The 25,906-nt window shown below is 44.5% G+C and overlaps 1 protein-coding gene across 4 annotated transcripts; it reads right to left on the bottom strand.

Moving 5' to 3' along the window:
* On the bottom strand, positions 1-25,806 carry SPOUT1 (SPOUT domain containing methyltransferase 1). 4 transcript variants are annotated; one of them, XM_085855686.1, is made up of 12 exons: positions 25,676-25,806; positions 23,360-23,412; positions 15,559-15,699; positions 15,302-15,458; positions 14,665-14,754; positions 14,528-14,577; positions 14,322-14,452; positions 8,308-8,377; positions 8,078-8,158; positions 7,533-7,635; positions 7,290-7,437; positions 1-1,162 (listed from the first exon to the last, which is right to left on the bottom strand). In XM_085855686.1, the coding sequence occupies exons 2-12, from the start codon at positions 23,394-23,396 to the stop codon at positions 1,103-1,105; spliced, it is 1,068 nt and encodes a 355-aa protein (XP_085711812.1). In that variant the 5' UTR covers positions 23,397-23,412; positions 25,676-25,806; the 3' UTR covers positions 1-1,102. The 4 variants fall into 4 exon arrangements, with proteins under 4 accessions (XP_085711812.1, XP_085711810.1, XP_085711813.1 ...); XM_085855684.1 differs by having other exon boundaries at positions 25,531-25,750; XM_085855687.1 differs by having other exon boundaries at positions 25,715-25,733.
* Between the last annotated feature and the right edge of the window lie 100 nt (positions 25,807-25,906).

Raw genomic sequence — 25,906 nt, 5'->3', positions numbered from 1 at the left:
GAGAGAGAAAAAAAATTTACTTCCTGGTTCGGAGCATACCAGCACTCTGATGTTCCCAAAATTTATACACCGTCTAATATGAAAACGATCACAACTTGGGCCATTGTGTTTATCTATAAATGGGCATAAGAAATCGAGAAATTATTAGAATACATGAAGTCATCACTCTCCGGAAGCCCGTACGTTGTAACCCGTAATGGGGAACGTGGCTGTGCTTCCCTTCCCCATCGGCCACGCCACGCAACAACGTGTCTTCCCATTGGTTTGGTAAATAAATCGCCATAACTTGGGAAGCACTTGTCCAATTAATATCAAACCTTGAAAAGGCACATCCTCAGGTCCCCAGAAATATACCTGGCAAGTTTCAATTAGATTGGACCAGAGGTTGTCGAGAAACAGTGGTCACACACACACACACATTGCTGGAAATATATATATATATATATATATATATATATATATATATATATATATATATATATATATATATATATATATAACAAATGTTTCAATGTTATGTCTGGTCTTTCACATATATTTCTGGTGTTGGGAAACCATACCATATTAACAAAAAAAACAAAAACTAATGGAAGGTATGGAAAAAAAATACTGAGGGTGGGGTTGGGAAAGAAAATGGCAAAAGGTTTGGAGGATAAAGAAGAGAACGGAAATGCAAGTGGAGGACGATGAACAGGTAGCCAACGACTCCGGACCGAATCTGGATACAGTACAGCTGGCAAGGTGTCGAGCCAGTCGGTTCCGGCGTTATTGGCTACCTGGGCGGGAAGGGGAGAGTGAAACAAATTCCAGAAGTTGTTGCATTCGGTCATATGAATATGTGCAAACAAAAAGGATTTGATATGATCAATCACATTTTGCCTCCATCAAACACCATTTTGTTACGTAGAAGTAAAGAACTGAAAAAAATTATTCCAAAAAATAGGAGAGATAACCATGTATAAAAATGAAGTGTTTTATAGTGACTAAAGAAACGAACACCTTGGATAGCAAATTCAGCTGCAAAGCACGGAACCGAGCATTTTATCGTGCATTCGACAGATGGATGAGACACGGGGAAAATAAGACAAGAGGGTAAGGCTTATCAAAGTCCAGACTGCATGATCTTCGGCCTCAGAGTTGTCAAAGTGATGAGAAGAGCTTCCTGAAAAATGCAAGAAAAGAGAAAAACAGTTTAACACACACACACACACACACACACACACACACACACACACACACACACACACACACACCTTTGTTTGTTCCTTGTAAGTTTCCAAACCCCTGGACCAATCTCCCCAAAAATTTGCTGTACCGCATTATTTTCACACACGGAAATTAAACTGCACAATAAAAACTTTCAATCCTTCATCAAATTGTTAAAACATTAAGTAACGCCCCTTTGGCCGATCAGCTATCATTTGTCGGGTGTCCCCTCTGGGGAGAGGAAAGGAGCTTGGCTCACGCCTCTGTGCTTCCACGTTCGAAGGTTGATCCTCCGTCAGCAATCGAACCACTTGCATTCAAATAATTATGTTCCACTTGCAGAATGGAAAGCAATACAGTATGCATAGGGTCCGTAGTATTCGTGGGACTACATGAGTGTAAGGAGGGGTCGCACACACCACTGTATGGCCTTAAATAAAGAAATGAGGCCATCTGGTCCATCCTTGCTGCGTTATACTCAGTTATTTCCTACTAATGTAAACAACAATATTCTTGATATTTTCCGACAGTCTAATGAACACAATCTTGATCGGGTGACCCAACTTGTTAATAAGAAGGGCAAGAGCAGTGGCTGATGCGGTGAGGAAAATAATTAATTAATTATAATATAATTGAAGTTGGCCTGTTCTTGTTCCAATCCAAACCCTTTCCATTACAATGTTGCGAACCCTCAAAGTTTCAATGCCATGTGCTGTATGTTTGTCCATAACCTATTGATATCCTTGTAATTCATATTAATGTACACAGATGTCTCAACATCTGTCTTGTCTTGCATGTAACATATGCAAAAGCTCCACGATGAGCCTGGGATCACTATTGATAATAACTAAATATCTGTGATCATAAAGCAATCGCCAAGGGTTATCTTCCACGTGATCCAATGACAGCCATATTATTTTCGGACCACCATCGACCTTTTTTTTTTTTTTTTTTTTTTTTTTTTTTTTTTTGTATACCTTGGTCGAGGCTCGTATGAGAGCTAACACACAACTCACAGCAAGGAGGCATGAGACAAGAGGGGCGGGAGTGGAAGGGACAAAACATTGGGGAACAGACACAGGTGAACTGTGGAAGGGAGAGGGATGGGGATGGGACGGGGAACATGGCGAGGAGAAGATGGACATTACAGGGACTTTCAGGAAGGAAAGCAGGAGAATTGAAGGAAGTGGGCTTGGGTGGATTATCGGGGGTAGAAAAGATCGAGGATTTGGATGGGGGAAGATAAGAGGTGGTGGTGAACAGCTGTTTTGAAAGCCTGGAGGGAAGAATGGGAAAGAATAGAGTGAGGAAGTTTATTCCAAAGGCGGGAAAAAAGAGGAATGAAAGAGTGAAGATGAGCAGTGATTCGTGATTTTGGTAGTTTTACCAGAAGGGGGTTGTTGGCGGACCTTGAGCGCCCTGTGGAAATGTGGTTGGGACAAATCGCAGAGAGAGCAGGGGGGCAAGGCTGGAGAGGAGTCGGTAGAAGACAGAAAGACCACCGACCAACCTGCGGTGATTGAGTGAGAGGCCCAAAGACTCAGCTTCATTGCGGGAGATGCCAATGATCTTAAAAGCCCTGGTTTCGACAGCGTGAAGTCGAGAAAGGTGGGAGGCAGGAGCACCAGCCCAGAGGGGAGAGCAGTACTCCATCAGGCTACGGACAAAAGCTTTGTAAGTAGTCAGGAGCTCAAGAGGGCCGAGGAAGGACTTTGCACGACGGAGGATTCCCAGTCGGCGACTGGCTTTTGAGGCAAGGTTGGAAATGTGACTTTCCCAGGAAAGGTCATGGCAGATAGTGAGACCCAGAAGCTTGAAAGAAAAGACTTCTTCCAGAGGATTGTTGAGAAAGTGGATGGGGGGGTTTTGTAAACCTGGCAGGAGGTTCACCAAACCTGACCCATTCACACCTCTTAGACCACTTTAGACCCTTTAAACCCTAACTACTATTTGTACATACTCTTTCTGCTGTTAGACCCCAAAGACCTTTAGACCCTTGATATTTTTTGATCCATTAAAACCTTAGACCTTTTAGGAAACATTTTAGACAATTTAAGACCCTTTCTAGACCCTTTAAGACCCCTTTGAGATTTACATCCCCCTTAATAACCTTTTAGGCACATTCAACCCTCACTCCTTTTGGAACCTATCCTTGAGACCGTTTAGACCCTAACTACTATTGGAATGTACTATTTAGACCCTTTAGATCCCATAGACCCTTTGCACCCTTTATGACTCATTAAATCCCATATAGACCCTTTTGACCTTTTACACCCTTCGACCCTTCAGACTACTTTTTTTTTTTTTTTTTTTTTTTTTTTTTTTTTTTCACTTTCAACCTTCACTTTCAACAGTTAGGGATACAGTGTAAATTAAGAAAGTGCGTCCCCATAAACAATCCACACATAAAACTCAACATCATGAAAATCAGAGCAAAATTGATCAAGTGTTTTTTGCTAATTCGGTCACAATCTGAAAAAGTCAGTCAAGGACAGGAATCAAATATCAGGTGCATAACTTTAGTGCAGGTACACCATTATGTTATATTGTAACAACATCTTTGAAGGCTAAGTGGTCTTTGAGATTCTGCATTAGCAAAATTCCGCCCAAAAAAAAGTTTTTTTTCCCCCAGACTGCCTTTTGACCCTGACCTTTAACCCAGAAAGGTTAAACCCACCGCTTCCAGTTGTCCTTTCTAGAAAATCCACAATTAAGCCTCGTAAAGCTGATAACTCTCAACGTATCAACAGAAGGGTGAAAGCAAAATTTGCCGATATGGATATCAAGGGGGCCATCACAGAGTTGGCGTCTTGAGGGGCATGCCCCACAATCAGCCGAAAGGACAGAAGCCCTCAAAGCCAAACACCCGGCTGCCTCGCCTGGCCTCAACCTACCCGCCACGCCCAACGGTGAATTAGCCACTCCGGTGGTTCTTTCTGAGCATTCCGTCCGAATTGCGGTCAACCTTTTTCCATCTGGGTCGGCTGCAGGCCCTGAGGGGCTTGGACCAGGATATCTTCAGCATCTTTTGGGCAAGGAATCTGCCGATGCAGGGGGTGGGGGGGGTGCTTACTCTCTTCTCTTACCCTGTTCATTAACATGGTTCTGCGGGGAGAGGTTTCCGAAGCTGTGCGTCTGGTGTTTTTTTTCGGTGCAAATTTATTTGCTTGAACCAAGAAGGACGGCAGTCTACGTCTGATCACTGTGGGCAATACTTTGCGCCATCTCGTGACCAAAGCCGCAGTCTGATCTTTTTCTGAAGATCTCTGGGCTGACCTACGTCCTGTCCAGTTAGGCTATTCAATGAAAGGTGAGTGTGAAGTGGCTGCCCATGCTGCCAGACTTTATCTGACAAATCCATCTCCTAATCGCATCTTTCTCAAGATCGACATGGGCAATGCATATATTTGCTTGAGGTGTGACTTTTTTGTCTGAAGTATGAAGGTGCATCCGCTCATCTGGCAAACATACACCAAGCCTTCTGATTTTTTTCTATGGTAACAAGACCATTTATTCAGAAACTGGCATTCAACAGGGTGACCCTTTCAGACCAGGTCTTTTTCCCTGGGCATTGACCCAATAGCCAGGAGGTTCAATCAGAGTTCAAAATGTAGTCAGAGTCCTCGACGATGCATCGTTTGGGGATGAACTCACGCAAGTGTTGGCTGACCTCCAGAACGTCATTTCCCGGTTGAGCGACATTGGCCTCGAGATAAATGGTGACAAGTGCGAGTTGACCATCCTCAACCATGCATCGCTGGATGACTGTCAACTTACCAAGGCCATATTTAAGACAGTGCTCCCTGATATTAAGATTGTTTTGATCAATGAGTGTACTCTTCTTGGTGCCCCGATCTCCCCGAGGCCTTCACCCAAAGCTATTATTGAGAAGCATGACAACTTGATCCATATGGCAGGCCGTTTGGAGCAAATTGACACACATGAAGCATTCGTGTTGTTCAAAAGTTGTTTCACCCTGCCCAAGCTCCTGTATATCTTGCATGCGTCTCCCTCATACCTGAATAGTGGACAGCTAGGAGATTTTGACCACACTGTTTGTGAAACCTTTAGTAAAATCTCTAATGTTGCTTTCAACGATTCTGCTTGGATGAAAGCTGTGCTCCCAGTTAAGCAGGAGGTCTGCGTTTCAGGAGGGCTGTTGATATCACTCTTCCTGGCTTCATCTCCTCATTGCTGGAAGTCTGCCCCTCAGTCGATGCCATTCTGTCCCACATAAGCGGTTTGGCACAAACGGGGGAGTTGACAGCGGTGGTGTTGTCATGGAGTTCAGCCCATATCGGTGTTTACGAACCCGAAGACCTGTTCCGGCTTCGCCAAAAATCATGGGACGTTGAGGCGGCAAGAGTGTCATTTGTCAGCCTGTTGAACAGTGTGGATCAGGTCACAAGAGCCCGTCTTTTGTCTGCAGCCACGAAGGAAAACGGGATGTGGCTTCATGCAGTCCCTGTTCCCTCTTTGGGAACACAGCTCCACCCCGAGTCTTTCTGGGTTGCGGTTGCACTGCGAGTTGGAGCATCGGTCTGTGAGCGGCATAAATGTCGATGCGGCAGTATGATGGATACACTTGGACACCATGGTCTGTCGTGCCATTTCAATCTCAATCGGTCGATCGTTTAGACATTTGGCCTCAAATGATGTAGTCAAATGTGCCCTTTATGGGGCAGGGATACCATCTGTCCTGGAACCCCTTGGTGTAGACCTCGGTGAAACCACCCACCCAGATGGCTTGAGCATTGTCCCATACATGAATGGGAAAAGCCTAACCTGGGATTGCACTTGTGTCGACACTTTCACCAAATCACAAGTTTACAATACAGCCTCAATGGCTGGAGTGGCGCCACCGATGCGGAAGTTCTGAAACGTAATAACTACGCCGGCCTCAGCCAAACTTATTTATTTGAACGAATCACCATCAAAACAATGGGAGTGTATGGCCGATCTACGTCCAACATCATGAGTGATATCGGTAGAAGGTTCGGTGCATCCACTGGCGATTATAAGGCAACTGGTCTGGTTCAAGCAGCGACTGAACTTGGCCGTCCAGTGGGAAACGGCGTTAGTATTCTGGCTTCGGCGTGGAAAGAACAAAATCCCACATTTACACCATTTTAAAGTTTGTTTTTCATGGAGGTTGTGGGGGGTTTTATTCATTTATTTTTAAAACCCATTTACTTGGAGTTAAAAAAAAAAAAATTTTATTTAAAAAAAAAAGATAACAAATAACTTAAAATAATTTTCTTCTTATATAAAGAAGGTTAAAACAACATTATGGTGAGATTCAAATCAGAGTGATTTTATTTTAAATTTAAAAAAATATAACAAAATAGTAAATCTCTCTCTCTCTCTCACTCTCTCTCTCTCAGCCTGTAGCTGCTGGTTGCATCATTGGTTGGGACGCAGCTATGCCGCTGGTGCAGTGTCCCCCTTACTAGTGCACTGGTACTCATTTTGCTGACCTCGGAAGGATGACAGGCTGAGTCAACCTCCTGGTGTATTAATTCAGCGGCCCAAAGGGGCTTGAACTCAGGACCCTAGGATCCCAAGCTGCCACCCTAACCACGAAGCCAACACCAGGCTTGAAATAGTAACAAGAATATTAAAATATAAGGATTATTCTCCCGCTCTAAAGATTACATTCACCACCCCAGAAAGGTATGATGTAAATTAAAGGTAAATGTGCCTTCCTATAGGCTATATAAAAAGGGCAATTTCGTTTTGAGCAGACAAACATGTAATGAGTTGAGTTTTGGTAAAAAAGAAAAATACAATAATTTCTATAATTAGTTTTTATTCTCATTATTGATGCAAATTTTATTCCACAAGTCTCAGCCGGCTCCAAGACATTGGCAGAAACAAAAACAAAAACTTTAACAGTGGTTTAGTACTCTAATGGGTCAAATCAACTCGGGGGGTACCACTAATATTGGGGGCACTAATTGTTGAAACAAACCTGACAACAGCTATAAGCCCCCTCCTCCCCCACCCCCCCCCACATAAGGGGGAGGCTTAATAATAATAATAATAATAAAAAATTGCACAAGAGAGAGATAGAGGAAAAACACCTCTGTGCGAATTGTCCCACTGCCTTGTCCAGGGCAGGTGTTGAGGTAGAGGTCAAACAGCGGCTGTGGGTCAGAGACCTGGAGCTTTGGATCGCCAGTCACTGCGGCCTCAAGTCCATGCAGGCCCCCAAGGACCACGAGGATATGTCTGTGCATGGATCATAAGGGTGTTTGGTTTTGATCTCGAGAATTTGGTGAAAATTCTGGAATTCCAAGTTACCTCACAAAATAAAAATGGTTTACCTGAAAGAGGGCAGGTCATGGTCATCCACACTTTCTCCACGTTCAGAGGTCCCCACTGTGAGGTCATAACCACCACTGTATGGACATTCCGTCATCACACAACCTGTGCATGGTACAGCACGAGGGACAAAAGTTAAACAATAAAAATCATAATCATTTTGTAACCTCCCGTTGGTTTAATAAAAAAGAAAAAAAAAAAGCACAACAGAATTTTAATGTTTTTTTTTTATATATATTTTTTTTTGAAAGATAAATACGGAAGGTTTTTATTTTCCAAGGCATCAGGTTCTGTTAAAATGTACTGGTTGATCTTTCAAAAATAAAGTTTATTTCCAATTACACCGTTCTTCTACCATGACTAAATAAATAAATAATGTTACACCGATTCACAGCTACAACTCATCGGTGTACTGAACATTCACAGGTCCAAACAACCATTCTATCAAAACAGCAACATTTTCATCCCACTGAGATAATCCACCCTTTAACTCCCAGTGCCACCTGCGAGGCATTTGCAGCAACAGCCACCAGTTATTTGACCTTACTCAAGCTCGGGGCGAGACGAACCGAGTAGCCCCAGTAGAGACCGGCATCAGTGTGTGGAGCACGTGGAGAAACAGCGTGGCCTGAGGGAGAAGAGTGCACAGAGGGGGACATGATAGCTACATATGTGTATTCTGGGGTAACATTTAGTAATTTTCTCGTCTCACTCCCTCCCCACCCCCATTTTCCCTCAATGCCCTCTCTCCACCCTCCTCCTTACTGCCCACAGTACCCTTTGTGCCCTTGTCCATTTTGACCGTAACTCTGACGCCGGGTTGAAGGTGTCTGTCAATCTGTACCTCCTGGGGAGAAAGGAAGAAGGAATTGAAGTTATAAAAGGAACACAAACAACAATTTAAAGTGAAAGTTAAACGAAAACCCTGACGATGAACCGTTTTGTTTCCATTACACTCGAGTACCAAATTTTGCAACAAAAGGACACCGAGATATTTCCAGTGGAACTGGCTGTCGACGCGTTTCAGCAGAGTCGATTAGATTGTCGCGTCACGTGCCAAATTACGGCATCGGTGCTTTCGTGTCGAAATAACCGAGCCTGCACGAGTAATTTTAGGCCTCATTTTCACGAGACGGATGGAACATTTTTTTTTAGCAGCAACGAAAGATGAATTTCGTGGTTTCACGTGATCAAGAAATTATCTTACCTTATCCACATTTCCAAGATCCTATCTTCTTATTATCCACGTTTCTAAGCTTCACGATGCAGACATCGTTAGGTCGTTTGCATCTGTGGCTTCACAATAAATGGACGTTGTGCACAAGCATCCGTGTCGAGAAGAAGAACCATGAGGGCTTTGGGAGTCCTCAGTACAACTTGCACATCGAGAGAAGGAAATGACCGTGGGATATTTAAAAAAAAAAAAAATCAGTATTCATGATGAACACCATTAAAAGGGTGCAGTTATGTTTAAAACAAACAATCACCAATCAGGATTGACCAGGGCGAGACATCGATGTGTGCGACACCGTCCCTCGGATGGACATTAAACTGGGCGTCCTGTCTGCCCGCATTAGTTGGTGGACGTTAAAGATCTCACGGTGTCCTTCGTGAAGAGTCTGAGTTACCGCCGGCACCATGAACGAATTACAAATTCCTGCTCTAACCGAAAGGGGGCACTGCATCAGTGGCACAGCCACACCCCCAGTAAACGATGCTCCTCACAGCCGTGTGCTGTGTATAAAAGTTCAGGATTCATCGGGCGAAGCGAAAAGTGGGCTTAAGCGATTGGTTCATGTCCGTCCGACCGTTGATCTGTTCACCTGTGTGGAATGAGTTCATGATCGAGGAAGAACTAATTGAAATTGAATGTTACATTTGCAACACCAATGGAAGACAAGTTTGCTGGTTTACCGTAAATTGGCTCCGATTTCGTCCCGATCACGCATACACAGAGACGAGTGAGATCATTCATGACCTCCGCCACCGAAGGTGAAGGAAATTGTGTTTTCATCCCTTTCCGTCTGTTTGTTATTTGCAAAATCAAAGATTTTTCAAGTATATTGGTTGGTCCAATCTGCCTGTCTGTCACCTACAGGACACAATTTTAAACCGATCTTCACAAAACTTCACCACATGGTAGAGTTTGTCATAAGGAAGAAACCTATTGTTTTTGAGGTCAAAAGGTCAACATCTCAGGTGGTTTTTCTAAAAACATCAATTTTCATCCGATTGATTGAAATTTGAAGAGGATTTTCATATCGGGTCACAGATTTCAACTCGACAATTACTTTTGAGGTCCACATTGGGCAAAAGATCAACATAGGACAGATTTCTAAAATTGCCAATTTTCATCTGATTGGCTTGAAATTTGAAGAGGATTTACATATTTGGTCATTTAATGTTGAGGTTATACGTTTTTGAGTAAACCAGAATCAGTTAAGTTATACATTTATAAACTTCTATTTAAATTGGATTATAAAGCTGAATACGGGACAACTCAACTCCCCTTAATACTCCCAAGAGCCATGATATGTATCGATTATCCAGTACGAGAGGGCCAAGCATGCGAGAGTCGGGATGAAGAAGATTCAGATTGACCTGAAGTTGTATGGTGATCGATAAAGCCTCAATCTTCTAAAATGTGACTCAACATCATCTATCTATAACTCCAGCAATCTGTTTGTGTGTGTGTGTATCTGTGACCGCTGTTTCTCGACAACCACTAGTCCTATCTAATTGAAACTTGCCAGGTATATTGCTGGGGACCTGAGTATGTGCCTTTTCGAGGTTTGATATTAATCGGACAAGTGGTTCCCAAGTTATGGCCATTTATTTACCAACCAATGACATGACACGTTGCTGCGTAGGCGTGGCCGATGGGGAAAGGGCGCCTTAGTTACCAATGACAGGACACGTTGCTGCGTAGGCGTGGCCGATGGGGAAAGGGCGCCTTAGTTACCAATGACAGGACACGTTGCTTGGCGTTTTGCACCCACAGTATCTATCTTCTATGTATCTATAATTCCAGAAATCTGTTTGTTTGCCTTTCAAAAGGTTTAAAATTAATCGGACAAGTGGTTCCCAAGTTATGGCCAAGTTAGAGCGCATTCCCATTACGGGTTACAACGTATGGACTTTCGGATAGTGATGACTTAGTGTATTATAATAATTTCTCGATTTCTTATGCGCATTTATAGATAAACACAATGCCCCAATCTAGTCGTCGTTTACGAGATCGAAGGAACGGACTGGTGTGGTTGTTTGAAAGTTTTTTTTTTGTTTGTTTGGTTTTTTTTGCACGTACGGCCACGCACGTACGGGCACACGAGAGCGAAGGAACGGCCTGTGTGGTTGTTGTTTCTGGCACTCGGTTTGAAAGTTTTTATTTATTTATTTTTGCACGTACGGCCACGCACATACGGGCACGCACTAGTGTTATTAATGTATAAGGATGACGAGCAGCGCTAAACTTCCTGTTTGTTTGTTTTTAACGATCTTAATAATTGTTTGATTAAAACTGAAGTTGAACACTGTGTTAGTACTCTAAAGGGTGAAATAAACTCTAAACTCTAAGGTACCATTGCCATTAAAATTGGGGGCACCAATTGTGCAAACAAACCCTGTAACAGGTGTGTGTGTGTGTGTGTGTGTGTGTGTGTGTGTGTGTGTGTGTGTGTGTGTGTGTGTGTGTGTGTGTGTGTGTGTGTGTGTGTGTGTGTGTGTGTGTGTGTGTACATATACCATTCCTGGACAGGTCACCACTCTCACGCAGGTTACCCCGAATGGTTATTACCCCAGTCCACTGGTACTCGTTTCACCGACCTCAGAAGGACAACAGGCAGAGTCAACCCCACCTGATGTAAATTCAACAGCTGACAGGGGCTTGAACTCAGGACCCTAAGATCCCAAGCCAGTCACCTTAACCACGAAGCCAACCCCAGGCTACCCACCAACAGCGAAAAGGCTCCCCCTATCCCCGTGCAATATTTATCCGAACTTGAACACATTCGAACACTGCGTGGGGTCTCGTGCTCTATGAACTCTCTAGTTTCACTACAAATTAAACTCTGACCATTCTTGACCATTGTACGTTTGACACTCGGTCACACAATCATGTATGAAGCTCGTATGAAAACGATTAAGACCAGGCCCTTGCATGTTCAAACTCAATCAATGATGCAATCCCAATTAGGCCTTAATAAACCCTTCCTAAATTCAGAGATGTTTTTCCACAATACCCCCAAAAACCCAAACGTAACACCTCGACCCACACCTCTCATCGGAGCACTCTCCTCATGATGGTGCAACTGTGTTTTGTCCGTCATCACCTCGTGTACAAATGTCATGGTCCTGCATGTGCTATGGTCCAGTAGTTGGTGCATACAAGTGCGAGCATGGCCACGCGTGCCAAGCGGAATAGGTTTCGGTTTCCTTTCACCCGGAGTTCTCTTCTTGCCACTCGCTCCTCACAACACACTAAAATAAAAGTTACACGCTCAGTGCATGTTAAACGCTACATGGAAATAACATTCAAAGTATTATTTGTTTATTTATTTATTGACTTATTTTGGATGAAAAAACACAAAAACAGATGAAGACCATATTGGTGGTTTGGTTTCTTGCTGATCGTGATACCTGGGTTGTTCTGCTTCATTGGTAACAAACAACACGGGAGGTTGTGAGGGACAAAAAATTACTGCATCAGTGTTTTTGGCACATCTGGAAGGGACACCAATGTTTGCGTGTTGCCCACCATTGGCAGGTTGATGGACTTTTTCACTCTTTGTGATGTCACTCCAATCACCCTCATCCCATCCCCTTTCCCCCAGCCTGCCCAGGTAACGTGTGTTTGTTCAGAATCCCACGCCGGTTTACCCTCCACAATTCTAAACTTGTGGGTTACATCCCTACATCCATTGGGTCCAGACTCTGTGCAGAGCGTTGGTGCTACCTAAACAGTCTCCTGAGCTATTGGGCACAATCCTGGACGGGTCGCCACTCTGACACAGGATACCGGCAAGCTGGTACTCATTTTCCCAACCAGAGTCAACAGGCAGAGTCAACCGCACCTGGTATTAATTCAATAGACAAGGGGCTGAGGGGGATTTCAACTCAAGACCCAAGGATCCCAAACCCACCACCCTCACCATTCAGCCAACACCAGGCATAAACGTGTGGGTTACTGCAAATATTCTTTCATAATGGTTGCTGGTAACGTCATTTCATGGAAACATGGCTGTGCCGCTGATGCAGTGTCCCTTGTGGGTTGGTGAAGGAAGTTATCATTTGTTCAGGTTGCCGGCGATAACTCGCCTCTTCTTCGTGAAGGACACCGTGGAATCTTTAACGACCAACAAACGAATACAACACCAGCACACATGACAAGGTGACATCCAGTTAAACGTCCATCCGAGGGATGATGGTACGCACAAGGATGCTTTGCCCCGTCTGTGAAACACTCGGGTGACAGTTTACAGCTGGGCCGAGATTGGAACCCAGGTGAGACAGCTCAGAGGCAAGTGTGCATACCACTTGGCCATCCTGTCAGCTAATTAAAAGCGGAACCCTCAACTCGATCCCTTTATCATCTAGTCAGGTCAGGTATGGGAGCATGCGCCAGAGCAGCACATCACTGCGTCCACTTTCTGCCGGTACTCCAACGGCCTCTGTCTGGCCATTGCCCAGGCAGATGCCTGGCCCATCCCCATCTCCTTGAGATGCTGATAAACCTGCATGTGGTCGGCACCAAGAAAAACATGGTGGACTGTGTGAGCCCTCCAGAAACCTAGGAAGAGGGGGAGGGCAAAGCACAGAAAGAGCAGAGGGTGCTGGACCAGAAAGGGGGTTATGGAGGATAGAGAGGCCACCGACCTGTCTGTGATGGCAATGTGATAAGCCCGTGGACTCAGCTTCATCGCAGGAGGTTCCAATAATCTTAAAGGCCTTGATTTATACATCAATTTATACATCATCAGCATCATGCTGAGCAAGATGTGAGGCAGAAGAGCCAGCTCAGAGAGGAGAGCAGTACTCCATCAAGCTACGGATGAAGACCTTGCAGGTGCATAGGAGTTCAAGTGTACTGAGGAAGGACTTGGTACGATGACTTGGATGCCCAGTTGGCGGCTGGCTTTGGAGGCCAACTTTGAAATGTGGTTTGGCCAAGAAAGATCATGGCTGAAAGTGAGACCCAGGAGTCTGAATGACTGAACTTTCTAAAGAGGATTGCTAAGAAAGTAGAAAGGATGGTTTACCAGACAGTCCTTTCGGAGAGAGAGAGATTGTGGGAATATGAGATTTGTCAGGATTGAAAGACATACAGTATTCCAAGTGTTTGACCAGCTTGAGATTTCTCTCACGGTCTGAAGAAAGGGAAGAGGTGACAGCCTGCCTGTCTGTATTACATTCAGAAACTCCATGATCCTGAGGTGGTCACAGTGGTGATGGTGGTGGAGGTGCTGGTGCAGGATTCTCATCTGCTCTCTGTCAGAGTAACGGGGCATTCAAGATGAGTTGTGAACGATTCCGTGGCGAAGAACAAATTCTCGAAACGTCATCATTCTGTCGCAGTGTGCGGAAATTTCCAACCCGAGCAGTTATGGGAATCGAACCCATACCATAAAAGGGAATGCAGCAATTCTTTAACCACCCCACCACCAACTCCAAGAAACTTAAATTATTTAAAATGCGAACCTTAATAGATGAAGATTACAGACAAATGCACCAAGAAGCATTTATACAAAGCGAAAGTTCACAAACCATTGTAATCGGTGCTTTTTTAATCTCACCTTGACCAAACCGCAATCCACAAAGGAGCCTTTCCCAGCAGAAACCGGGCGGTTCAAAACCACTCCTTCTCGATACGGAACTTTTTCATTCCTCCGAGCATGGTGTGGCGCATCCAGGGGGTTCAGTAGGCCTGAAAAAAACCCCCACAAATGAATCAATCCTGCAAGACTAAAGATGGTTTGTACCTCTCAATGCATGTTCTCACCTGCATATTGAAGATCTTGATGCTTTGGGAAGAATGCCTTGCGCAAGTACCTGAAAAAAGCCAAAAACAAACCCAACTTTTTAACAAGACCGAGAATGTAACAATCATCACTATTACACATCCAGCTGGACACTTACTGAGGACATTCCAGGAACTGCAGTATTCTTGCCATTTGCACACAGCAGTTTCCCTTCTTCCCTATCCCTGTAAACTCTCCTTCTGTGGTCCTGAGAGAAAGAAACAAACTGTAAATCAGGAATTTTCACACGAACAAACATGGTCACTTACCTCAACATTTTTTTTTTTTTTTTAAATGAAGATGACAAGACGAAGCAAATTTTAAATAAAGATTTTAATTAACGATTCCGGATCTTCCACCAGCCTCGACTATGTATAACAAAAAAGGCTCATGGGAGAGGGTCAATGGATATATATGATGGGGTGAAGGAGAAATATGTGGACATGACACACACACATATTGTATGTGCACCACGGCATGAGAAAATGGGAGAAAACATGAAGTGGTGATGGAATGCAGCCTTGAAGGACTGGAGAGAAGAGGACAAGATAACAGACTCAGGAAGAGTTCCACATGTGGGGAAAAAAAAAAGATGTGGCCAAAGGAGTAGAGGGGAGAATCAAGCTTTGACTTCAAATGAGGGTCAAGAGGTTTGGGTTTCTGGTTGAATATGTTTAAATTAGCTTTGTCCATCTCCTTTAGAGGTTCAATAACAGATAGGAAACAAAAATACAAAGCTCAGAAGAGACTCAGACCTTGGTCCTTGTCCCTCTTCGTCGAAGACTATCAATTCATCCACACGGAAGATGGTGGCGGCACGAGCAATCTGTCCAGCCAGGTAAGTCCTCAGCTCCAGAGATTGAGCGTTCTCCAGGATGGATCCAGGAAGGGCCACACTGATTGTGTAACCTTCTGCACACCCATAACACCTCTGGGGACTAAGATGGAACCCTGGTTGCGAGTTTGTTAAATAACAAAGGCAATCGAAAGAGTAATAATAATTAAAAAAAACCTTTCATTGGTTTCTCTTGGTCCACCAGTTTTTGAGCCTCAAACTTTTTGCTTTCCTCTTCTTCTTTTTCTTTCTTGACCTTTGCTTTGTCTACCTTCTTGAGGAACTGCTCTTGTTTTCTCCTTCTCTGTTCATGCTTCTCTGTGGAACAAATATGGACTCGTATATAAACGAAACGGAATTGCAATTATGACAGCAAGATTTATAACGAGCAAAGCAGTGTGCCCAAGATAGGTGTGGTTGGAAATAACAAAAAAGAACAAGGACTGGGGGGCAAGCTGCAAAGATTGAAAAAAAAAATTGGCTGAAACGACTGCACGACTCTGTACCTGGGACAATTTTATCTAAATGTCAATGTAGAAGTTACAATTTAAAACTGGATCAGTTTAAAAGTTAAAAAAAATAAAATTTAAAACCTTAACCCATGCAGTCTTGAGAAGAAAAGAAAAAAAAAAAGGACATTGAGGCAGGGTGTACGAGCAGCAATTCTGATTGGTCGAGATAATGTAAAATGCCGTAATATTTTGTCCAAATACAGCTAAACAAAATGGTGTAGAAAGTGCCAAAAACATGATTTGCGTTCTACCGTGTTAAAGTAGAAATTAAATTGAAATAAAAGATTTTAAAGATTGTAGAAAAAAAATCATTAAGTTTACCACCATTGCTGAAACACATTTTACACCACCTTATTTCACACATTATGTGAGATATTTGTGTCTGTGTCCTTTAATAATAGTAAGTTTCCAGTTTGGAATTATTTTTTTATTTTGTTTGACTATAAATTTCTCCAAAATTAGCATAATGGGTTTTAAGTGTGATAAAAGAAAATGCAGCCAATTAAGCTTGATTGATAATTAACTTGAAAAGTAAAGTTTTTAACATATAGCACAATGTATTGTTATAACCCTTTAGTGGGAAATGTATGAGAATACAACATGATTACTACATATATATATATATATATATATATATATATATATATATGTCATTTGCATTTCAAATGGTTTTATATCTCTTTACTGTATTGGAAGGTTACCAGCCTGCCAAGTAAAACACCCCTCTTCCCCAAAACAGACTGGCTTTCCAAATAATCTTTATTCAGTAGAATATAATTAGCTATTATTCTATTTAGCTTATTAATAGTAAGAGATTCTCATATATAAGTAATTATATATCGGCTTCTGAAAATCTGGCTGGAAGCTGGAGTCATGTTTCAATGGAATGTGTGTTCAGGTAATGTCCAGATGTGTGAACTCCTATCAACTTCAAATCATAAATTGTTCTCCAGGCCTTTGAATTCAAGCTGACTTACTAGTGGCCACTGCAAAAAAAAAGCTAAGAGTAATCTTTTCCCCGCACCCAAAAACTTCAGCCTCAGCAGCAATGTCTCGAAAATAACCAGATATTGTCCCATGATGTCACTCTCCCCACCTTTACTTATTATATAAGGAACTCCATATCCATGTGCTATTAGAATCAGAGGAGAGAGCGTGTTGCTTGCTTGTGTTGTTGAATTTCCTCTGATTATCCACCTGCATATGTATTAAATAAATGGTTCAACTGTGCAAGAGGAATGGAGTATTCTTCGATAACTGCCAGGCAGGTCGAGTCAAATAATCATCTCACTCCTGTCTGGGCATGCACGATCAGGACGAATTCAAAGCCATTAAGTACTGATAAACGGCAGGTTCATTTTCCCAGTCATGTTCCGATTAGTGTTCAAAATATAACATTCAATTGAAATAAATTTGCTGCTCAAACATAAACTGATGTTTGTCGAGAGACAGACAGAGTGAAGCAAATGCTGAATCTCGCTTTTATTTTCACTTCACGCATGCAGGGTAATAAACTGAATATTTTAGAGAAAAATAAAACTTTAAAAGTTGAAAATATTTACTTGTGTGGATGTATAAAGCGGTCATTTTTTTTCTTTTTCCTCTTCCATACGATTTGCATCTACTCGTATAACTACGACAACTACAATAGAACCAATGATGCCCACATTATTGTGGGATCGACTGGGGAATGTTTTTGGCCCAAGTCCTTCATGAAACGGCAGGCCAGACCTGATTTTCGATTGACGGTAATTTGGGCAGGAATTTGGTTCAGGGTTTTGCCGACAACTCGCCGACACTTCCAGAAAGACATTGTTGCTTTCTAAATGTCTACCAATGTCCAATGCTGGCAGACAGGACACCCAGTTCAACGTCAATCCAAGGAACGGTGCACACATTGAAGCATCGTCCTTCCTGAGAGACCACTATAAACTGAGCTGAGATTAAAACACAGGCAAGACAGTTCAGAGGTGAGTGTGTGTACCTCTAGGCTATCCTGCCAGCCCTGATTTACAGACTTAATAGTAATTGGTCCAAGTGCACAATATTTGCTAACCAGTCTCATATAAGGTAAATGTAATACAAATACAAAGCTGCCCTTATTGTAACACTCCATTTTCCAACTTATTTTTCTGTACAATCCCTTATATCTTGAGAAAAAAAATTTGTTGGGCCACCAAACTTGTTAGACATGAGGGTCCGATGGAAAGTGTGATAAAGCATAGTAATTATTTTTGGGGGGTGGGAGTGGGGGAGTGGAGAGTTGGGGGAAGGGGGAGCAAAGATCTTTGTGACAGCTTACATGATTACAACCAAATTTAACACACATTATGGGGGCAAATTTTTAGCACACCTGGAACATCGTTCCAGGGAGCTTATGGGATGGTGCATCGTCCATCCGTCCATCCATCCAAACACATGTATGGGTTTGAGGGTAGAGGGGTTCTCTGAAACTACACACACTATTTTGATGAAACTTGACCACGACCTTCATCACCCAGTATGTACCAGTTTGTTCATGGAATTTTTTTTTTAAAAAGAACAATTAGAATATATATATATATATATATATATATATATATATATATATATATATATATATACATATACATATACATATACATATACATATATATATATATATATATATATATATATATATATATATATATATATACACACACACACACACACACACACACACACACAACTAACAATAGGCAACTCAGGAGACATTTATATGAAGAGTAAAAGCACACTGAGCCAAAACGAATAATAAAATCTTTACTAAAGCCCTGACGTTTCAGAAGACCACTATCTTCCTTCCTCAGAAGTAAATTTTTTTTAAAACAACACACGTGCAGAGACATTAACTGTACTTATGTCCAACGGGAATGGCTGTATGTCATGACTGGACTGCGAGGGGGACCAATCAGCATGAGGTTTGGGACGGATTTAATAAAGAGAACTGCTGTGGAAACAAAGGCATTTAAGATCATTGGTATCTCCCGCGATGAGGCCGAGTCTTTGGGTTTCTCACTCTCTCACCGCAGGCAAGTCAGTGGTCTTTTTGTCTTCCACCGTCTCCTCTCCGGCCTTGCGCCCCCCCTCCCCCAACTGTCTGTGCTCTGTCCCCCCTATATTTTCAAAGGGTGCTCAAGGTCTGCCAGAAACACCCTTCTGGTGTAACTACCAAAATCAAGAATCACCGCTCACCTTTGTTCCTCTTTTTTTCCCACCTCTCGAACAAACTCCCACACTGTTCAATCCCACTCCTCCCTCCAGGTCTTCAAAACAGCTGTTCACCACCATCAGGTCAGGTCAGGTCAGGTCAGGTATGGGAGCATGTGCCAGAACAGCACGTCGCTGCGTCCACTTTCCGCCGGTACTCCAGGGGCCTCCGTCTGGCCATCCCCCAGGCAGATGCCAGGCCCATCCCCATCTCCTTGAGATGATGGTCAACCTGTTGCAACCATGAGGCACGTGGTCGACCCACTGGCCTCCTCCACTCATGAGACTCCCTCGCTGAGAGAATCTGGTGAGCAGGATCAGAGTCAGGAAAACGAGCCACATGTCCATACAGCCGCAACTGACGCTCACGGACTATGCAGGTAACAAATCTCATCCGAGTCTCTCTCAGCAACCGCTCGTTGGACACAAAATCCGACCAGCGATAGCCAAGGATTCTCCGAAGAGACCTGGTACCAAAGGAATTAAGTCTCCGTCTCAGATCCTTGGTCAGAGTCCAAGTCTCGCATCCATAGAGCAAGACTGGAAGTACCAAGGACCTGAAGACTCGGACTTTCGTCCTCCCGCACAGGTACCGGCAGCGCCACACCCCATGATCCAGTGAATCCATGACTCCCCAGGCCCGACCCAGACGTCTATTGACCTCTGACTCGCAGCCAGCAGAGACATGAATATCACTGCCAAGGTAAGTGAATCTCTCCACGACCTCAACATCCTCACCACAAACAGACACAGACAGGACAGCAGCATCCAAGATGTCACCGAAAGCCTGGATCTTAGTTTTGACCCAAGAAACCCGTAATCCCAACGGCTCCGACTCCTCATTCAGCACCTCGAGGGCCCCCAAGAGGATGTCTAAAGTCTCCGCAAAGATGACTGCATCATCTGCAAAGTCAAGGTCCGAGATCTTGACATTCCCAAATGACGCACCGCAACTTGATCTCTCCGACATCCTCCCTAGAATCCAGTCCATACAAGTGCTGAAAAGTGTGGGGGCAAGTACACATCCCTGACGAACTCCAGTAACAACTGGAAATAAGTCAGAGATGGTACCACCACACTTCACAGCACTCTCAGTACCAGAGTAGAGTTCAGACATCAGATCGATCAGTTTTGGTGGCACCCCACGAAGACCAAGAATCCTCCAGAGGACGTCCCGATTCACTGAATCGAACGCTTTACAGAGATCAACATAGGCTGCAAGCAGCCCCTGCCGAAACTCTCGTCTGCGTTCGGTGAGGACACGAAGTGCAAGGATACGGTCAATCGTTGACCTTTTTGGTGTAAAGCCTGACTGCTCTGGACGCTGGTGCTCAAGCAGATGATGGCGAACCCTATCGAGAATTATCCGAGCAAAGACCTTGCCCGGCACTGAGAGCAGCGTCACCCCTCGGTAGTTGTTGCAGTCTTGGCGATCACCCTTCCCTTTCCAGAGAGGGACAACAAGGCCCCTCTTCCAGTCAGTTGGGATGATGCCTGTGTTCCAGGCAGAGCACAAAACTGCATGCAACGACACGAGTGCAGCATTTCCACCAGCCTTGAGAAGTTCGGCGTGGATGCCACAGATCCCTGGAGCTTTGCCCCGTTTCAACTGGTTCACCGCAGCCCGTGTTTCCACAAGCGTAGGTGGACCACAGTTGATTCGAGGGTCAGCAACAGGGATTGTAACACCCTTGACGTCCAACTGGACAGTTGGGGGATCAGCCTGGTACAACCGCTCAAAGTAACCTGCCCAGCGGGCCTTCACTTCAGACTCCTCTGTCAAGAGCCTACCACTCTCTGCTCGAACTGTAGTGCTCCGAGGGATGGGCTTGGATGAACGTAATGCGCGAATTCCCCTGTAAGCAGGACGAGAATCACCTGTCCACAGGTGATGCTCTACCCCCTCACAGATTCCTCGCACATAGGCCTCCTTGTCCACCCTCAGTGCACGTACAGTTTTACGCCTCAGCTCCCTGAACAGCTCAGCTCTGCCATTCAGCCTGGCCCTGCGACTCTGGTCAATGGTATCCAGTGTCCCTTGAGAGACAAAATTCTTCTTTGCCCTGCGGTGAGCTCCAAGGCATCCACCGGCAACATCAAGGACGGTGGTCTTGAAGGCGCTCCACAACTCTTCAGGACCCCCCAAAGTACCCAGACCCCCAAGTGTCCACTCAGCCTGTTCGCAAACTCCTCAGCTACTCTCTCATCCCTGAGCTTGGCAACATCCAGCCTCGGCTGGGATGGTACCATTCTCCAGGATTTAAGGTGCAGCTTTAGAGTTGCTACAACAAGCCTGTGGTCAGTATTGAGGAACTGAGCACTCCGGTAGACCCTGCAGTTCTGGATCATCCTCCAACGACCGTCAATGAGGACATGGTCAATCTCCTTTGCCACACCGCCAGCGTTGGAATACCAAGTCCAGCGATGAGCTTGTGGGCGCTGAAACCATGAACCAGCCACCCTAAGTCCATGACTTCTTGCAAAGTCAAGGAACTTAGTGCCATTCTGGTTCATAGTTCCTGACCCATGGGGACCAACACACACCTCATAACCATCCCTATCAGTTCCAGTCGATGCATTGAAATCCCCCAAGACTAGAAGTGTATCTCGTCTGGGGCACTGATCAACCACAGACTCGAGTGTGGCGTAGAATGCATCCTTCACGGTGAGATCACTCGCCTCAGTCGGAGCATAAACAGAGACCAGGGAAATGACACCTAAGGAGTGACGAATCCTTAATCTCATAATACGCTCGTTGACCGGTGTTACCTCAATTATCATTGGGGTCAGCTTATTGGACACAGCTACAGCAACTCCTTGGGTATGGTAATCATCAGAGCAACCAGACCAATAGTAGGTGTAACCACCCACCATTATCTCGCCGCAATCCGGTCTCCGAACCTCAGAGAGAGCTGCAATCCCGATGTCCAAACGCTTGAGCTCAGATGATAACAGAGACAGGTGATCATCCTCTCTTAGGGATAGGACATTCCAGGCACCCACCCGAAGGGACCGCCTCAGGTTAACCCAAGGAGACCGCCGTCTGGTGGACGACACCTCAGCACCACTCCGACACACTCTCCCGCAATCTGACCCAGGGATGTTACCCCGTGGTTTCCCTCCTATCAAAGATTGGGGGTCCCGAAGGCTTTGCCGCAATCCCGCCATCCGGTGAGCTGCCCTGCGAAGGGAAGCTGCACAGAAGGTACTCCCACGGAGTGGGTTTTCAGATTTTTTTACGTTTTGCGGAATGAAGGGTTTTACGGTGGCCGGAGTGCAAATCCTGCCACCAACCTCCTAATAAGAAGTGACCCAACTGCAGGAGGACGTCCGCAGACACTGTTGGGCACTAGATATGGATGGCCGTTGGCTCACAAGGAGCTCCTCCGCCCTTTGACAGGTTTTGTTTTTAATCCTGCTGGGTGTCCATATCCAAACACCCTCCTCACCAGAAAACCTGGTGGGGGAAACGGTTTAGTCGCCGACAACCCGACCATGGAACAGGTTAGTACAGGTTTACATGGTACCTGTAGCAGGTCACAGATCTAACCTGACCTGACAAAAATTGACCTGACACCACCATCTCATTCTGCGATCCTTTCTACCTTCTACTTTTTAGCTAATCCTAATTTTTTTTCTCCTTCATCAGTTTCTACATGAATGAAAATTCACAGAAAATAAGAAAAACGTCCACTAGAAGGGGGGGGGGCTGCAATTCCCACCCATGGGAATACCCTTAACCTGTTGAAACATTATCCCATAAAAACACACAAAAGTATTAAATAAAATTAACAACATCCTTAAACCTCTGATTATCAAAACAATGATAACTTGATTAGTTCTTTTTAGAAAACAATATTCTGTGAAACCTGACACCTAAAAACTTATTAAAAGAGTTAAAAACCTTGTCAATGGCTTTGAAAAGTGATTCCCTCACTCGTACTAAATCCAAATTTGTTTATAAAGTTTAAAAATCAAATACTTCAACTGACTTGATATTGAGCAATCTCATTCTATCTAAGAACTAAGAATACCTAACTCTCTACATAAAACTTTTTACAAACTACAACAAAATTGTTTCCATCCAAGGAAAAGGTTTAATTTTTAAACAAATTAACTGTTTTAACAATCTTGTAAAAGGCACTTTTAATCGTGTCGGTGTCATTGTATTACAACGTGTCGACTTGGAAAGCGACACACACCTGTATTTTACTGAAAAAAAAATCATCACTTACCTTGAGGGAATCGTCTTTTCTTGGGCTCTGGGTCCATCGTTTGGAATGTCAACCTGGGGGAGAGAGAGAAAGAGAAAGAGAGAAAGAGAGAAAGGGAGAGAAAGAGAGAAAGGGAGAGAAAGAGAGAAAGGGAGAGAAAGGGAGAGAAAGGGAGAGAAAGGGAGAGAAAGAGAGAAAGAGAGAGAAAGGGAGAGAAAGAGAGAAAGGGAGAGAAAAAGAAAGAGAAAGAGAAAGAGAGAGAAAGGGAGAAAGAGAGAAAGGGAGAAAGAGAGAGAAAGGGAGAGAAAGAGAGAAAGAAAAAGAGAAAGGGAGAGAAAGGGAGAGAAAGGGAGAGAAAGGGAGAGAAAGGGAGAGAAAAAGGGAGAGAAAGGGAGAAAGGGAGAAAGAGAGAGAAAGGGAGAGAAAGGGAGAGAAAAAGAGAGAGAAAGGGAGAGAGAAAGGGAGAGAAAGGGAGAGAGAAAGGGAGAGAAAGGGAGAGAAAGGGAGAGAAAGGGAGAGAGAAAGGGAGAGAGAAAGGGAGAGAAAGGGAGAGAAAGGGAGAGAAAGGGAGAGAAAAAGGGAGAGAAAGAGAGAGAAAGAGAGAGAAAGGAAGAGAAAGGGAGAGAAAGGGAGAGAAAGGGAGAAAGGGAGAAAGAGAGAGAGAGAAAAGAGAGAGAAAGGGAGAGAGAAAGGGAGAGAGAGGGAGAGAAAGAGAGAGAAAGGGAGAGAAAGGGAGAGAAAGGGAGAGAAAGGGAGAGAGAAAGGGAGAGAAAGGGAGAGAAAGGGAGAGAAAGGGAGAGAAAGGGAGAGAAAGGGAGAGAAAGGGAGAGAAAGGGAGAGAAAGGGAGAGAAAGAGAGAGAAAGAGAGAGAAAGGGAGAGAAAGGGAGAGAAAAAGAGAGAAAGGGAGAGAAAAAGGGAGAGAAAGGGAGAAAGGGAGAAAGAGAGAGAAAGGGAGAAAGGGAGAAAGAGAGAGAAAGGGAGAGAAAGGGAGAGAAAAAGAGAGAGAAAGGGAGAGAGAAAGGGAGAGAGAGGGAGAGAAAGAGAGAGAAAGGGAGAGAAAGGGAGAGAAAGGGAGAGAAAGGGAGAGAGAAAGGGAGAGAGAAAGGGAGAGAGAAAGGGAGAGAAAGGGAGAGAAAGGGAGAGAAAGGGAGAGAAAGAGAGAGAAAGAGAGAGAAAGGGAGAGAAAGGGAGAGAAAGAGGGAGAGAAAGGGAGAGAGAAAGAGAGAGAGGGAGAAAGAGAGAGAGGGAGAAAGAGAAAGAGAGAGAAAGGGAGAGAAAGAGAGAAAGGGAGAGAAAGGGAGAGAAAGGGAGAGAAAGGGAGAGAAAGGGAGAGAAAGGGAGAGAAAGGGAGAGAAAGGGAGAGAAAGAGAGAGAAAGAGAGAGAAAGGGAGAGAAAGGGAGAGAAAAAGGGAGAGAAAGGGAGAGAAAAAGGGAGAGAAAGGGAGAAAGGGAGAAAGAGAGAGAAAGGGAGAAAGGGAGAAAGAGAGAGAAAGGGAGAGAAAGGGAGAGAAAAGAGAGAGAAAGGGAGAGAGAAAGAGGGGAGAGAGAAAGGGAGAGAAAGGGAGAGAAAGGGAGAGAAAGGGAGAGAAAGGGAGAGAAAGGGAGAGAAAGGGAGAGAAAGGGAGAGAAAGGGAGAGAAAGGGAGAGAAAGGGAGAGAAAGGGAGAGAAAGGGAGAGAGAAAGAGAGAGAGAGAGAGAGAAAGGGAGAGAAAGGGAGAGAAAGGGAGAGAAAGGGAGAGAAAGGGAGAGAAAGGGAGGAAGAGTGAGTGAGTGGAAGAGTGAGTGAGAGGAAGAGTGAGTGAGTGGAAGAGTGAGTGAGTGAGTGAGTGAGAGGAAGAGTGAGTGAGTGAGTGAGTGAGTGAATGGAAGAGTGAGTGAGAGGAAGAGTGAGTGAGTGGAAGAGTGAGTGAGTGAGTGGAAGAGTGAGTGAGAGGAAGAGTGAGTGGAAGAGTGAGAGGAAGAGTGAGTGGGTGAGAGGAAGAGTGAGTGAGTGAGTGAGAGGAAGAGTGAGTGAGTGAGTGAGAGGAAGAGTGAGTGGAAGAGTGAGAGGAAGAGTGAGTGGGTGAGAGGAAGAGTGAGTGAGTGAGAGAGAGGAAGAGTGAGTGAGTGAGTGAGTGAGAGGAAGAGTGAGTACGCGAAGATTGTGGCGACAAGACAAGAGGTGATGAGCGCACAGCACAGTCACACCGACCGGTACTTGAACTCGTTTATATTGTCCATCACATCATGTCCGTCAGTCCTGACCACTTCAGGCCAAACAATGTACATTACATTGTAAAACGTTACAAGGAATTACAAGTCAAACGGAACACAAAATCGGGAAATAAGTCACAGACGTGGATAATCTGACATTCTGAACACCGATAATCCCATACGATATGAAGGAAGGCAGGAGGGAAGGAAGGAGGGAAGGAAGGAGGAAGGAAGGAGGAAGGAAGGAGGAAGGAAGGAGGAAGGAAGGAGGAACGAAGGAGGAACGAAGGAGGAACCTAGGAGGAACCTAGGAGGAACGAAGGAGGAACGAAGGAGGAACGAAGGAGGAACGAAGGAGGAACGAAGGAGGAACG

This window comes from Eptatretus burgeri, chromosome 14 (assembly GCF_056783735.1).
Source record: "Eptatretus burgeri isolate ZD-2024b chromosome 14, Ebu_testis_v1, whole genome shotgun sequence".
NCBI lineage: Eukaryota > Metazoa > Chordata > Myxini > Myxiniformes > Myxinidae > Eptatretus > Eptatretus burgeri.
This window is presented reverse-complemented; position numbering and strand designations above follow the sequence as displayed.

Bases quoted from the DNA above. Each gene is read 5' to 3' on its own strand.
- SPOUT1 (XM_085855684.1), bottom strand. From the start codon at position 25,607: ATGTACATTGTTTGGCCTGAAGTGGTCAGGACTGACGGACATGATGTG. The intron at 15,459-15,558 runs GTTTTTTTTAAT...ATGGGTGTGCAG, and splicing joins CCAAGAGAAACCAATGAAAG to AAGGTTACACAATCAGTGTG. The intron at 8,378-14,321 runs GTGAGATTAAAA...CTTTCTCCCCAG, and splicing joins TGGATTGCGGTTTGGTCAAG to GAGGTACAGATTGACAGACA.